Source organism: Mercenaria mercenaria, chromosome 2 (assembly GCF_021730395.1).
Source record: "Mercenaria mercenaria strain notata chromosome 2, MADL_Memer_1, whole genome shotgun sequence".
Classification (NCBI taxonomy): domain Eukaryota; kingdom Metazoa; phylum Mollusca; class Bivalvia; order Venerida; family Veneridae; genus Mercenaria; species Mercenaria mercenaria.
This window is the reverse complement of record NC_069362.1, coordinates 89,471,541-89,488,623: the sequence shown is the minus strand read 5'-3', so window position 1 is coordinate 89,488,623 and position 17,083 is coordinate 89,471,541. Positions and strand designations below refer to the sequence as shown.

The 17,083-nt window shown below is 33.8% G+C and overlaps 1 protein-coding gene and 1 long non-coding RNA gene across 2 annotated transcripts; one reads left to right on the top strand and one right to left on the bottom strand.

Moving 5' to 3' along the window:
- Window positions 1–4,375: 4,375 nt before the first annotated feature.
- Window positions 4,376–5,953, top strand: LOC123562896 (uncharacterized). The gene is made up of 3 exons (XR_008367171.1): window positions 4,376–4,480; window positions 5,151–5,214; window positions 5,663–5,953. It is a non-coding gene; the product is annotated as an uncharacterized LOC123562896 (long non-coding RNA).
- An 86-nt stretch (window positions 5,954–6,039) lies between these two features.
- On the bottom strand, window positions 6,040–15,733 carry LOC123552929 (putative nuclease HARBI1). Its single transcript, XM_053527183.1, has 7 exons — window positions 15,686–15,733; window positions 15,202–15,538; window positions 8,828–8,929; window positions 8,403–8,499; window positions 8,186–8,273; window positions 7,602–7,800; window positions 6,040–6,062 (listed from the first exon to the last, which is right to left on the bottom strand). The coding sequence occupies exons 1-7, from the start codon at window positions 15,731–15,733 to the stop codon at window positions 6,040–6,042; spliced, it is 894 nt and encodes a 297-aa protein (XP_053383158.1).
- Between the last annotated feature and the right edge of the window lie 1,350 nt (window positions 15,734–17,083).

Genomic DNA, 17,083 nt, shown 5'->3' with positions numbered 1-17,083 from the left:
TAATCTGATAACAAGGTATACTATCTTCCTAGTGTAAAATAAGGATGCAGTATGCCATATAATTTGAATGAGCGCATGTCCAAATTCAATTTTATCTTGAAAATATACGACATCATTCGCGGCAAACACAGTTTTTGTGTATGCATTATTCCATGTATTAATACATATGGCATGGTGTGTTCAACTGGCATTAGAGATTTCACAAAGCAATATCCTATATAACTGATGGAGATTCATTTTATGCAAATATGGTGTGGAACTGGCGTGTGGCTGATACGTTTGTCAGGTTCCATATACTCCTTTACTACTTAAGTTTTTGATACGTTAATATGATACACAAAAGCTGCTAAAATAATTTGGTACCTACAGGCATTTTTGGTTCAAATCAAATGTGTCCACGCTTGAAAAGTTTTAGAAATTATAAATACTGAACAAGATATATATAGAGAGTATATGATTTCCAGTTGAACAAGACCGCAAACGTATTCAACATACTATATCGAAGATTTTCACCAGCAAGTTACATGTCGCATGTAATTAAGATCAGCAACGACATAAGTTTAATATAAAGATGTAACTTTCCAATGAATGGGTATACTCCACTTGTACAACTTCACATGTATGTCAGTACAAGGCCGGACAAACGAAATGAGGTTACTTCCTTCAAGGCGATGTAACGTTTTCCTTTAATGGCCATACATTTATCAACGTCAGTATGACGCAAACAGACGACGATAATTGAGCTTAATTAATAACGACACAAATTCAAACGCGATCATATTGCCATGGTAATAGGACAATATCTGCGTACTTTGTGCACATGTTTCAAAATAGGTAGACATCATTATCTTGCACGTATTCAAGATATGATATATTAAACACTATGTCTGCTGTGCATTTTGGTTCCAAAATTTAATAATTATGCCAAAATTAGTTTTGCTTATAATTTAAGTGGGCGGAATACATACGGTTATGAAAGAGTCCATAATCATTTGTATATCTTATGTTCGTCTTTACAATAAGGGAAAGTATATTTCTTTCCACACAAAAAAAAAATCAACAAAAAAAAAACGTTATGTGCTATTGTTTGGTTATATATATATATATATTTTTTTTTTCATGTGAAAATACTTGCATCTTGGGTACAATATTACGGGGTGGACTTATATTCGTTTCGATATTTTGTTGATTATGCATTTATTATTACTCACTACAAGTATGAACAAGTATTTCGCATTTTTAACGTTACGTAATTCCGTCTTACATATGCATATCGCCTAAACCTCTATAAAATAAACTGTAAAATGACTGGTAATATCATATTGGTATGGATCGTTTTAGTATCTTTTTTCACGACAGTATGTAGGCTCAAGATTTTTCGAGTACATGACGATCTGTATTCGTTATTCACATAATTTTTATTGTTATTTAATGCATACGGAAAGTTTCCGATTTCTAATTGTTTTTAATTTAATGGGAATCAGGTAAACGACATATAACATTGGTATATATGAAGAGATTGTTACAATAAAGCTAATAATAGTGAGTTTTTCTGTGAGAAAAGATTTTAAAGTTGTTTCTCACAAATGTTTATGCACTTTAATAAGAGAAGGGAGGAATGTTAGTTGAAAGCCTTAGATTACGCTAAACGGAAATACAAATTACAATGACAACGAAACACATCTCCGGGATATACTTGAATACCATCACAATGCAGAGACAGCCTGCATCTGAATCGTTTTTATGACATTTGGAGACAACGCAGTAGTTGCATTGTAGATAGGTACAAATGACCAACCTTATAAGCGTTCCTCAAATTGTACCAGTACACGCCTGTTCTCTGCAAGTAACTACCAAATTGCCCACATGAATCAGAAGTGGAGGATGAATGATTTCAGACACAATGTGTTTTATAACATTGTCACGGAGAACATACGCATCGTCCGCGGATAGAACTCCGACCCGGCTATCCGTAGACCCGCGCTCTCCCTATAAGCGGACGAACTAGATTACTGTATGTGTATATATACAGGAAATGCAAGTTTTTATTTTTCAATTTTTAATTCCATCAAATGGTACGGATATAAATACGCAGTGAGTGATATAGAGAATCTATCATTGGTCTTCGGTTAAGATCAGAAAATCCCAACCCGAGGGCGCACCGCTCAAGTCTTAAACGAGGCTGTGCCGAGTTTAAGACGAGCGGTGCGCCCGAGGGTTTGGATTTCCGATCTTCACCGAACACCAATGATGGAGTCTATTTCTCACTTACCGCAACAGAAACAACAAAACAAGCATGAAAAAATGAAACTATTTAAAACGCGGGAAATGGACGTCCGTAAGCAGAAGTGACGTCGTGACATTTCAGTGACGCACAATAACAAAGTTCCGCTTTAGTTTTATCGTTTGTAGCGTAACTGTACGTTTTTATCATAAAGTAATGAATTTTGAACCTAGAAATACACTATAAGGAACGGAGAGAAAAGATAAAGGTACCTGATTTTTAATCATTTTACATAACTAATATGTATATTCAGTGCATGAAGAAGTCCGTCACAGGGGTGTGGAATAACCCATGTGATATAGGATTTACCAGCATTTCTAAAAATAGAGATTTTTCTGTCCGATAAGTGAGAAATATGCGTTTCTGGTCCTTATCAGTTCGGAAGACTTATCCCCTGTTTAAATTCTAGTTTGTTAAGTTCTTTTTGTTCTGCTAGTAGTCATTCTGTATAGGGCAAGAGGGAACGTTCTCCGCTTTTGATTGAAATACAGTCAATGTATCATTAATTACACTCAATATATCATAAAGTTCCATGCACACCGTCGTCAATATTTGAGCTATGTTGTCATATTCAAGACAGATTTACCGGCTATTCTTCTGCACCAAATTGTATAAAGCTTGGTTAAATTAACCCTGGGTTAAATTCTAACCTTTGGTTATCTTTAACCAAATCTGGTTAGCTAACCAGTTTGGTTAACCAATTGTATAAACCAGGATAACCAAATGGTTAGTTAACCAAATTGGTTAAAATAAAACCGCTGGTTAATTTTAACCAATCCGTCCCGTCATGCGGTATTTTGTTGGTTCCGGTGACGTTATTTTCGCAGAATTTGTCAAAGCAGAAGACAAAACAAAAACATGGAACCTCCAGCCTCCAAGAAACCTAGAGTCAGGGCCAAAAACTTTTCTATGTCGGAGATGGAGGTGTTAAAGACCGCAGTTACAGATAACTTCAGTACAATTTCAGCAAAACACTGCAATGGAACGGGTGGAATCACAAAGAAAATTCAAGACAAAGTAAGTTTCAAAATGCAATTGACCAATTACCCCATGATCCTGAGATGTACTGTAGATTTACACAGGTTCATCTCCGTAATCTAGCATACGAAATGTCCTTTAATTCTTTTTCAAAATGTAGACCAATGTTATTTTACTTAGTTTATTAGTTTTAATAGATTTCTAATCTCATGAAAGTGTATGCATGTTGTTTTAATATGCCTAACTTTCGCTTTAATATCTTACTTTTTAGCCGCTTTATTTTTGTTAATTTCTGTATTCTTTGTTAGTCGGAAAATAGCTCATGAGCAAATGTTTTTTTTTTTTTGTTAAAATTTATCCAACGTAAGATAAAGATTCTTGTGACTTGTATCTTAAAATTTCAGGCCTGGGCGACCATCTGCGAAAAATTAAACAGTGCGTCGCTGAAGTGAAGGAAAAGTGGCGTAACCTCACTAAAAAGGCAAAAACTGAGACCACCATGCAGAAAAAGTCCATGCAGAAAACCGGGGATGGACCACCGGCACCATTGCTTGATCCACTCCTGGATGATATTGCTGGATTGTTCTGTTCTTCAGCCTCCTTTCACGGGATACCAGGTACTACTGACTGTGAAACTGTCACGATAAGTTTACGTGAGTATTTACAAAGGCTATGTATATGTTCAAATTATGTAGATTTCCGTATATAATTCTAAAGAAAATCGATGTGTAAATGTAAACAGGCATAGAATCTAATGTTATTTAACCATTTAAACTTTAATAATGTCAAATGTTAACTGATGCTGGCACCATCATCTATAAACAAATATTATTTACACGCAATATAGCAACAGCCAATCAAATTGAACATGGCAAGGTTATCTCTCTTGTACTTGAGGCTACCAGTGGGGTTTTTAAAACAACTGATTTTGCTAATTAAATTAAAGCATTAATGCTACCATGAATGATGAGAAAGAAATCTAAATGAACCGAAATTATTTATACTTTGTTTCCCTTCAAAATATTTGCAATGGATCAAAAGTTAGTAAATTCAATATATAAGGTTTTCATTGTTCTTGAGCAATCCTTTGAATACTGATGTTTGTTTTGAATCAGCCATTGAATATTTCAGTATCATCAGCAGCAAATTCAGCAGCACCAGTTCAAGGCAGCAGGGCTTCAGCAGCACCATGTCCAAGCAGCAGTACTTCAGATAGAGGTAATTTTAATAGAAAAATTTTGAACTTCAATTGCAATTCATTTTTTTTGCACCTTCAGATGCCATGTTGAGAACTTATAAAAGCAGATTTTGTATTTTATGTGCAACACATGTACTGAATCTTGATGATGAAAATATATTTTACATATTAATTATGTACAAAATAAAGCTTATTTTAAGAATACAAAGTATTTATTTTCAGTCTTGCATCCATTATATATAGTGTATACATCTTTAAAACCACTCTTCTTGTGGTTTCCTGTAAGAGTTTCAGTTTAAAGGCAAGTCCATTAATGATTGAGGCTGTAAGGAACATTTCTTCTCATTAATTTCATTATGATATCTTGAAACAAAAGTTAATGTGACTATTTGATAATCAGAAATGAGTTTCCAAATTCCAGTTTTCATATTGCATAAATTTATATCTGGAATGTGTGTATATGTAGTCCATATATATGTAACCTATGTGATATGGTAAGCATAATATAACTGCCAATACTCTTTAATACATGTTGACCAGTACAAATCTATATTCTGAGTGTATACAATTTGGTAGCTAATTAATCAAATCAATGAAAAAAAAGTTTAATTCCAGCTGACAGTTTTTACTATGTCAAGTAAAATGTATGTATTTTAAACAGCCTATAATATGTCTTCTTCCTTATTTCAGAGCCCCTTGTTTGTGACAAGTCTTCAAAACCTCAAAATGAACTAGTCAACCATTTAACAAAAATGTAGGTAACACATTCAAATATTTGCAGTTTTGCAATTGTATATATAATTTTTCCAAAGTTCTTACTGTTTTGTAAGTTCTCTAAAATCACATTGATAATCCATGAATAATACCCAAGAATGTGGAATTTAGGTAAAACAGAAGTCACCTAGATTAAACTTTAGTATGGTTTTCTTTAAATATTTTCTTATCAGAAATTTCACCAAGTGAATAATGTATGTAACTCCATTTTAAAGTCACAAAACTGAGTGATTCTGCCAGCCTCTAAATATCAGGGGTCATTCATATCTGGAGATAGACAGCTTACTTCGAAGGAAGGAGTGAAGGAAACCTTCAACTCATTTCAATTCTGAGGGTCATGCATGATTGTTATACGCCATTCAAGTGTAGAAAACACAATCTTAACATGAACACTGCATAAATACATGTATATTCATTTATTGTAACAGGCCACAGAAAAGTCTTAAAGAGCTACAAATGGAGTTCTACACAGTCTCTATACAAAATTAGAGGGAAAAGTTCAAACTCATACAAGAACAGACAGCCTTATGCAGAGAACTTAGAGAGAACATTCCGAAGTTGTCCTTAGTCTTGGATGCATTGTGTACAAAAAAGATGAAGAGTGACTTTTATATTGACTTGGATACATTGTTTGCTTGTTTGACAATTTAAATTTTATCTGTACTTGTTTCAGTATAAGCTGAAGTGCTCAACATAAATAAAACTCTGCTGTAATCAGATACTTTTGTGTTTGTCAAAACTATTCAATGAGTTAGTGATGAATTGATTAAGCGAAAGAAACAAGCAATGAAACAATTTTCAAATTTTATTTCCTTGTAATGCAATATGCTGTATGCATAGCAGAAATCACAGTCACTCCAGAACATGTTAAACAAGAAATATCTTTAAAAATGATGGTCGGCGAATTGTAGTAAGGAAAGAAGTTTATGAATTTTTCATCTAACATTTATCTTTCATCTAACATTTTTCAAATTGCAAAACTAAACACCGCACTTTAACAATTTAAATGGTTCTCTTTTAATTTTTCGCAAAGATTTCGTAGGGTTGCAAATTTGGTTCGTTTATCCTTAGACGAATAATTACAGTAGTCTGATGAAGATTCATGAAGCGGTTCATGAGAAGAGGTCATTTAACGTGTTTATATTTTAGCTAAATTGGTCCCTATCCCCATTTGTAACAAAATAGCAGGAGACCTTGCGATATTGTTACACATCGAGTTTGATACAAATCCATTACATTTTAGTGGTTAATGCGAAGAAAGCCATATCTACTTTTAGCTATAGTGGTCCCTAATAGGGCCCAAGTTCCTATATAAATAAATTTGGAAGAGGACCTTATAATGACCAAATATGACAAAGATCCACCAAGCTGTTCATGAGACGCTGTATAAAGGCATTTCTAGTTTTAGCTCTAGCAGCCCCTAAAAGGGGTTAAATGTCCCAGCTGAACAAAGTTGGCTGCGGGCCTAATAAAGATGTTACAAATCAAGTTTGATTAGAATACATGAGAAAAATCAATTAAAGGATTTTTTTATTTATTATTTTTATTTATTTCTAAAATAGGCCAACTGATCCCGCTTTAGCAAATGCATATTCGCTATTCATGAATCTTTGGACAATGATGTCACACCTATAAAAAAGTGAAGGTCAAGCAAAACACACAATTGTAATATTTCTGTTTCATAAGCAAAGTTTGGCCGTAGTCATATCACATAGATAAACTGTATGCAGCGTACCTTCATTTCAGTGTAAGGAGATTCAGTCATTATATAGCATATATATAATAAAACAGATTTCAACTGAGTTCAATATTGCATACCATACTAAAGAAAAATATTCATATATAATAAATCAGTTAAATAATTTTAACAAATATATCAAAGCAATCAAGTACTCATTTTAATATGCAATCTGAATAAGTCACAAAAGCAAGAAACCTTTTCATATACAGACGACAATTGTAACAAGGAAAATCTTTTAAAAAGCATTTCTCTACATAAAAGACTCTTATCTCACCCTTATTCATGTGATACGCAGACCGTATTCAGATCGTTCTTTAATTTGATATATGTTGGTATTTGAACAGGTTTTTATCATATTTATTATGAGATATGTCAATATTCTTGCTAAATATACTGAGCCAAAGTTAGCTTTAAAACTGTGAACAGCGTCGTTTAGGATAAACGCTTTGTCTACATTTCACTCAGCGTAGCACAATCAACAAGGTGAAAGAAATTGACACTCTCGTCCAATCAGGCAGAGTGTTGCATAAATCTTCCATTTTGATAAATTATCTATAATGCGTTATCAAGTAGTTTGATTTGCAAACTGAAGTCACGTGGCATAGGTAACGAAAACGAATTTAGACGGCGTCGCCGAAAAAGGGTGTTGGTCACATAATTTCTGACTCCACGGCCATCCTGAGGTCCCTGGTATTGGTCTGGCTGAGGCTGCTCATCATCATCTTGAGGCTCCTGTGGCTCAGGTTCATTCCAAAGTATGGCCAGGTTATGGAGGACTGCACAGGCCACAATCACTCTACTGACCTTTGCTGGTTTCATTCGAACCTAAATGTACAGTTTCAATTGTTCATTAATCAATATTTTGATCTTAAAACACAAATCTATAGTATTGCGTTATAAGCAGGCAGGCAGAAAGTTCTGAAAGTTTAATCCTAACAAGTAGTTCAAAGATAAATACATTTTTTTAAAGAAAATATTCTAAACCACAAAATAATGATAATGTTTGTTTAGCATTTCTCCTGAAAAAAAGTCATGACTCCAACATTGAGTAGACTGAGGACTCTTTTTCACATTACCTTTATAGAAATATTAATTATTCAGTGCTTTCAGTAAAAATGTATGCTAAAATGCACGTTAATTCCATACATGCTGACGTAAGGTTAGCATTTGCAATAAAACAGTAGAATCAAGGATGCATGATATAAAATACCTCAGAATGCAAAACATGAAATTTCCTTTTCCACACTCCAAAAGTCCTCTCTATAGCATTTCTTGTAGATGTGTGTGCCCTGTTGTACCTGTGAGTTCACAAAATACTTGATTAAATACAATATTGTGGCTACAGTATACAAAGATACATTTGTAAAAATGGCAAAAATTGAACAGAATTGAAATGATGAAATAAAACAAAAAAGGAAACAAAATACCTCTCTTCTCTCTCACTGGTTGGGTTGAGATAGGGTGTCAGCAGAAATGGCCTACATGGATATCCACTATCCCCTAGCAGAACACCTTTTTCTAAACCTATAGAAAACATGTATTTGTAATCATAATCATTTCAGTGTGAATGATGGTCTATATTGAAAAATATTTCAGTGTATTTAACAGTATTGTACTGAGCAATTAAATGAAAACAAACTAAATTTACTCTAAGACTTGTTTTTCTGTTACATTAAGTCTAATCAAAACAGGCAAGTGCTTGTTATAGAATATTTACACCTATTAAGTTTGTTTTCCAGCAAAAAGGCCCTGCTTTAAATTTGCAAAATTTATCTGTGTTCATAACTATATTGAATGTTTGTTGTTGTTTTTTTGGGGGCAAGATTATAATTGGTTTTGGCAGTAAAAATACCTTGGTGCCTAGCCTCTAGGTATCTGCACACATTGGATATTCTAAATATATGGATGTCATGGGAACTGCCTGGCCATGATGCATTTATACTGGTGAATAGCCCTGATCAAAGTAAACAGAAGAATACATAATGTTTAACTAGTATCATAATCATAGAATTATGTTATATTGTGATAACATCCATTACAGTGGTGACTGGGGATGTAACTTACATTTTTTTCAGGATGGTTTGAATTTAAACTTTGACATAAATTATGTGCAAAAATACTATACTGGTAATCTGTTGAACATAGGCATTATGCTATAAGGCAGCATGCCAATAATCTAATATGTTCTCTCCTCATATACCCTAAATCAGTGTTTATCTTATATGTCAGTGTGACATTTATTTTTGACCTCCTGACCCAGTTTAATCACCTAATGTACATAGACATGTGATTTTGACATTTACATACTGTCACCTTAAAGAAAGAGATCATCTACTATCTGTTATGAATTTTGATAATCATAGGCAAGTCATTCTGCTATTATGATCATAATGCTTTCTGTGAGTCTTGTCAATAGTTGGTTTATTATCATAAATTCCTTTCATTGTCTTGAAATCCATTGCATTTTCAGTTGTGTACACAATAAACATTAGAATTCATATAATTGCAATATATATTAGCTACTTTGTGTGAAATAAAGTTATGACTTCAACAGAAATGAAATAGATCTAATTATTGGAGCTGATTCTATAAACATATGCAGCTGCCTTGAAGACACTACACTATATTTATATTTACAGTTTTTTTCTCATAACAAATCACCATTTACAAAAACTGTATACAGTCAAACATGTCTAGATAGACCACCCTTGGAAGAGCCAAAATGTGGTCTCTACTGGGAGGTGGTCTTTATTCACAGGTTAAAATACATTGTAAATGTTAAAATGGGAAACAAAACATGTGGTCTTTAGAGCCAGGTGGTCTCTGTTCAGAGGTGTCTTTAGCACAGGTTTGACTTGTGTTGATGATGGTATATTTATCATATTGCTGCATCTCATTGCCACTAAATATGTTTCGAAGTATATGTTATGCCATACTATAGCAATTGCTTGATTATTAATTAACTCCCAGTCTCTATTTTTAAGCTTTATATTACCAGCCCCATTTTCTAAGATCATCTATGGGATATTTCTATAAACAATGTTTTCTTACAATTCTTATTGTTTAAAAATAAAATAATTTGACAAAATTATCTATCACATGTCATTTTTTTCTCTTTAAACCTTAATTTGGCACCTTTAGGTAAAATATCTGCCTTTGAAATAAAAATAACATAAATTTTTTGCCTACCCCTTGTGAAGAAAATTTATCATTATGCTAGTAATTGATATAAAATGGCCTCAGATACGTTAGAAACACTAAACATGTGTGTTCTGCTATTCAAGGAACATGTGAAAAGTAACTTCATAACTTTTCAATTGTTTTGCTGCATTTATAATAATTTGTTGACAGATTGTGGTCACAAAATGTTCCATTTAAGAAAAAAAAAAGAAACAAGATATTTACACAAAAATAAACTTTTATTGCTATAATATTATATACACCTATGATACAACCAAAACCATTTTACATAAAATAATGATGTAGGATAGTGATAAATTAAACAGTTTGATGACTTATTATTATCCATAAGTTATGAAATAAAAAAAATTTAGAATCAGTACCCATTTTGTAGCTTATATCCAAACACAACACTGGTGATGTATTTCAACAATTTCAATTATCTGCATGTCACTGCTTTCATTAAATGCGTATTATGCAAATATTTATTCCAAAGTCTGTAATTTCTGATGCTCCAGCATGCACTTTTGTTACTGTATCATTCATTGTCCTTGGCTGTCTTCAACCTAGTTATTGTACATGTACCTAGAATAAAAAATAAAATTATATATTGCGTTCCATGTAAAAATGTGAAGTGTTAAATTAAAAAAGATAAATCTCTATTTTGTTTTCAAATGTAAACTTGTTGAAAAATAGATGCAAACTACTGAAAAAAAAAAGTTATCTCTAATGAAATGAAATATTCAATCCTGCATGACTAAAAAAGAATTTAAATTCAAAATACTTCATTAGAAAACTGTTCAGTATTTCAACATTTAGGGAAGCTGTATATACTCTGACCTGTACTGTAATATATTCAGCAACTAAATAAAATTCTGATATGTTATTGTTTTTTTTTTCAAAATGGAATTACTAAATTGTTCAAACTTTTCATTACATGTATTGACATCTGTCTATACTTTTGTCCTCATTTATATACCTGTTCTACAAGCCTACAGTAGAACGAAAGTAGATAGATGGTAAAAACTGTGCAGAGTAACATGAGAAGCCTTTATTTCAACAGGTTTTCTTTTTTTTTATAAAAAAATGTGTAAGGAAAAGTTTACAATTATCAAAAGGACATACCTTATTGAACATTGGCCACTTTCAGGTAACTAACCATCTCAATTCGTACCATAACCTAAAATATGCAGTAATATAAAACAATTACTGTTTAACTCACACGAAAAAATATCTGAATATTTCTAATTTTTTATCCGAGTCATTGCTGAACATTTCTGAATTTGTCTGAAAATCCCCCCTGTGCTAATTTCGGAATTGTTCAGAAAAATTCAGACATGTTAAGACATAAGTTCAGTAATATTCAGACATTATTCAGAAACATTTAGATCAATTCAGAAATGTTCAGACATGAGTAAATGTTCAGATATGAATCCAGAATTATTCAGACGTAATTCAGACATCAGTTAAGTTACATTTAGAAAATAATCCCAGACAATAATATAGAAATATTAGGTCACTTCTCATCTCATTGGGGGGTGGGGGGGGGGGGGGGGGGACACGGTTCCCTTCAGCCCGGCCATTGACTGGGCCTAATTTATGTGCATTTAATGATTTATTTTCAGTGCGTTTTGAGGGGTTGTCGACTTCTTAAAAAATCGTCCTCTGAAACTCTACTTACATCAAATTTACTAGACAAGTACTGAAAAGAATCCTTTTAAGATACAGAAATTGTGTGAATACATCTATCCCCCTACTGACATATTGTGTCGCTGTCACATATTATCATTGTGCGTCAATGATTCTGTTCGATTTCCATTGAAAAGAGAATAGAATAAACATTCTCCTATCTTATATAATAGAACAAATGACATTAAATCTACGTTCCTTATAAATAAATTCCACGTAGAATGTTAAACTATTGTAATAATTCCGCGTTCGTTTTCACATCCACACCACCACCTACACGTAAGAAAGACAAAGCACCCGTCATTCTTCTCACACCGGTATGACGTATTTAAATTTTACGTCACAATTTACTACACATTCTAGCATAAAACTGCTTTTATTGTCACTGTTCGGGGGGTGTTTTAACAGGAGAGTAAACGTGTGTTAACAGAGATTCTCGCGCTCACGTGCTGTTATCAGATACTTTTATATATGCGCGTTCCGTGGCAAAGTATAAATGGATAATTCAAAGGGAAATGACGTCAACGTGAAAAACAACGTAGACATGGAAATGAAATGGTGTTGAGGGACAATGTATTCATTTACTTGGTTTTAACGCGTTTTATGCTAATAAGCGCATGTTCTTTTCGTGTGATAAAGTTCGGATTTGAATTAACCCTAGCATGGTCTCAGCATAAACGATCACGTGCGTTGACATCACGCGACCCGCGAGACATATGAAATATTTGCTGTTCACAACTTTATGGTAGGACAACTTTTTTTCTACCTCAACTTGTTTTTTTTTTGCCGTCTTTGTTGCTAACGCAAGTGTTTGTGATGACACAGATGCATTTCCAAGCATCTTGCTCGAAAAAAAAAACTTTAAAGTGGGTGGCCGAATATTTACGAGTCGAAAAAGATTTTTTTTTTTTTTAGAAACTTATTTTTTAGCAACTCTTACATTGATATCTTGTTCGGAAAATATTTTTTGTAGTAGCTGTTGTAAATTGTAAGACTTAACAAGACTATACACAAAATAACAAACACCTATTGTAATGGCAAGATGATAGGGGAGACAACCCATAACAATTTCAAACATGTATATTGATCTCACAATATAAACAATTGCAATTGTATTTGATGCATAATGGTTGAATAAATAAATTATTTATATAATTTCATGTACCTTACAAACAGCTTTAAAGTGTATAATACACGGAGGACATAAGGTACATGTATAAATCGGAAACTAACCGTAGTACATATTCGTTAAAGCTCTACAATATCAGTCTCCCATCACAACATGCTTTAGTTAAAGCTACATTCGTCAAAGAAATACTGGCCATACACGAAAAAACATTCTATTGAGGAAACGAGGATTCGTAACATGCGCGGAGTTTTTCAACTCCTCAGACTATTTCTCAGAATACTGAAACTACGGAATCTGTTCAGAAGCATGTTCATATCCTAAGATTATTATTTCATTTTTACTTGATATAATGAGCGTACTTACATCTTATACACAAATACAACAGTGTGTGAATTTGAATAGCATAAAGTAGATGTAACTAGTACAGAAACTTGCGTAGAACTGATTCTTCGCTACCAAATACCCGCTAAAAATCCCGTGCACAATTTTGTGCTTCGCCGTGTTAAGACATATGTTCTCCGCTATAACACGTACCGCGGAGAACTGCAAATCAAAGCATGGGTTGCTAGTCAGCGAATTTTAAGTCTGAAATGGCCGAATTCAGCATTTTCAGAAAGAAATGCCTGTACCGTTGATACTTTGAACTCATTAGTATTGTGTGAGAATGTGTTAATATTGGAAACGACTTGGTTGGTAGCTAAATGGTTATTTTAATGAAAACTATCATTTTTAACGCTGTCACTGATGTTTCTTTTTTCTTTTTAAATTGGGGACGATCAGCTTATTTGGGGCTATCTATATCTTAGGTGCTCCAAATTGTTCCATAACAATAAAATGGTTTGATTTCAAGTCCAGACAATTAAAAACATTTTCGACATATACACATATATGTTCATTAAGACCCAACACAACCTAGTGACGTACTTTTCTGTTCCACATGAACTGCATGAAATTCATTCTGGTAATCATGATTTGTATAATACCGTTTTTTTAAGATGATATGTAGAAAAGTAAGGCGCTGCATGAATTAATCTGCAAACTTCTTCAGTCAATCTTTTTCAGTATAGCGCCTTAGGCTATTAAAGCGTAGATAATTAGCGTAGTTCTAAAAGAAATGCGGTCTAAACTCAGCCCTGTATTTATTGCTTTCAATTTGAGCCGCACCATGAGAAAACCACCATAGTGCATTTGCGACAGCATGGATCCAGACAAGCCTCCGTGCAGTCTGGTCAGGATCCCAGTTGTTCCCTTTCAAAGCCTATTGCAATCAGAGAAACCGTTAGCGAACAACATAAATGCTGACCAGACTGCGCACATGCTGGACGCAATCGCATTTCTAGTAGGCCTACGTAGGTTTTCTCATGGTGCGGCTGATATTATTTCAATTATAATGCATTTAAAGACATTCAACACAATGTGTCCTGGCCTTATATATATTATGTCACTGTGAATTTGAAACTGTTTACCAGTACTTTTTTGTGTAAATCAGTTACCATCATGAATAAAAAATAAAAGGCTACAGTTATCACAATTCAGTATTGAGGTTCTTCAAAGCTGATTTCAATTACGCCTTAAAAATTGTTTCCGGTAACATGCTTAAAAAAATTAGGGTAGGTAGGTCGGAAATTTTCTCTTTTTTGGAATTTTTGTAAGGGAGACTGTTCGGAAATTATTTTTGTGTCAAACAATGGATACACATAAGGGTGTTATGCCTTTAGAGCATCGGTTAGATGATTTCTAACATCACTGGCCATGTTAAAAGCATAAAAAGGGTCATGTTAAGAGCATAAATTTAAGTGTAGTTTTGCAACTTCTTGTTAAAAAAAGTTGAAAAAAAAAATGTTCCAAGGCCATAAAAACATTTAAGGTCGGGCCAAAAATTTCAGGTAGGTTGGGATACCGGAAACAAACATTTTTTTAAGCCTTAGAGAAAACGTTATCGAACAGCAAGGATCATGCTGGTCGCAAAACCGCTTTGTTGGTTTTCGCATGGCGCGGCTCATTTTAATAAATACATCATAGATAGATGTAAATTTCCCCATTTGACAACAATTGTTTTAAAAATAATTACACTACAAACAATATCACTCAGCAACAACATTTGCACACAGTCATAAATGAAATGAAGTTGTATTAATAAAAGTTTTCTGTCAACACTTAAAACCCCATAGGGAACCCCTGGTAGGAAGGGAGGCAATCATTGTGAGATACAACAGTATACATAATGCCATGATTACAAGTGGCCTGGACATTTAAGGAGTGATATCGTTTTCTGTTTACGTAAGCTGCCTCTTGATCTTTCGGCGGAGAAATTATTCTAACATGTGTGCCATCTATACAACCAACAACGCCGGGAAATTGTCTTATTTTATAAAATCCCTGTTGAACAGTCCGTCCTTCGTCATCCGTCTTTGGAAATTTTATGTATTCGTCCTTCAGTGAAAATAAAACGTCCGTCACCCTGGTAATAGTCCGGGACACAGTGGCAATGTCGACACCAAATGTGTTCCCGATTAACTGAAGAAAGCACCCAGATGCAAAAAATCTGAATGCTTTCGGTATTTGCTGTCGTGCAGTCAAAGAAAAATTACGGTTTGTCCCATGTCGAAGTCGATCCCCAGTCAGGTCCTCTAGTCTGTCCAAATTTTCAGATCCAAATCTGTAGCGTCGTCGAAGTTCCTCGTTGTCTTAGTCGCCAGTTTGTCTGCTTACTCGTCTAAACCGTCTTGGTCGTCTGGCATTTGGTATAAAGGCAACCATTTTGTATATTGGTTAACTTTTAACCAGTATCCGAGAGGTTGGTTAAATTTAACCAGAAACTTGCTTCGGTTAAATTTAACCAAAGTTTTGTACAATAGGATAACCGGAACTTGTACCAAAATGATAATTTAACCAGCAGTTAACCCACTGGTTAAATTTAACCAAGCTTTATACAATTGGGTGCTGTAGTTTAACTGCAAACATGTACTCATTAGTATTTGTCCTAGTATTATTTCAAATAACTGTTTCAAGTTTTTTTATAGATATTTAGTAGTTTTGTTTTATTTCGGGAAAAACACTTTCTTGCAGCCTTTAACTGAAACCAGTATAAACTGATTTTGTTTGAAACTTAATAAATTATTATTTGGAAGCGAAGTGCAGAGAAGAAGTTTGACTGAAATATCGCTATTTAACGGAGATTCAGTAGCACTGTATTTCATGGTTTGCAGTCATTTTCGTTTATTACGTTACATTAACGTTATTGCTTAAGACATTCGAGAGATCCTCTTGGTACTTTAGTTTTCCTTAGGAGGCATACAAGTCATTATGAAAATGAAAAAAGCTGTTGAGATACAGACATTTTACCGATATGCAGTTTGATCAATGGTATTAGTTCCAAAACGATGTTGCGGAAATCAACAGACAAGAAATTGAAAAGAAACGAAAACCAATTTGCACGGCATGTTAATAACGTAACAGTCGTTATCCTATCTATGATGACATCAGGGGTTATGATATTCACTTTTGGGAATGCCACGGAAATGTATTAAAGCCATAAGTAAAATTTACATTTAATTTACTTTCTCATGACAGACAGGAAGGTGTAATATTTGTTAAGAATCGAATACAAAACAAGAAATGTGCTTCGATTTAATATATTTCAGTTAATTACATAGGAAAAGTTTGATTATTTCAAATTATAGGTAAGGTTGTGAACTTTATTCATTTTTGTGATTGCATACCTCAACTTTATGTCCCCTCCACTTAGCATTAACAATGGGAGGCGTTAGTATTAGACGGGGTAGTCATGTAGAGTGACTCTGTCAAAGTGTGATGGGATGTTTGTAGTGTCCGGCCAATAAATCTGATAAGCATTGGTTTTGAAATTTCTTGGCACCATTACGCGTGAAAGACTTTAAGTAAGATCTCTAGCTAAAAGTCCAGTATCACACTAAGACGTAATATATATTAGATTATCTATGTCCGTTTGGTCCTCTACATAGCATTGTATGCACGAATGGACTGAACTGTTTTGATTTCTGTCTTTTAGCCTGTTTCGTCGGGCCCTTAAGGGTGTTTCTTTTGCTGCTATGTCTTCTGCAAAGGCACTGAGGGCATGCGTTTTCGGTT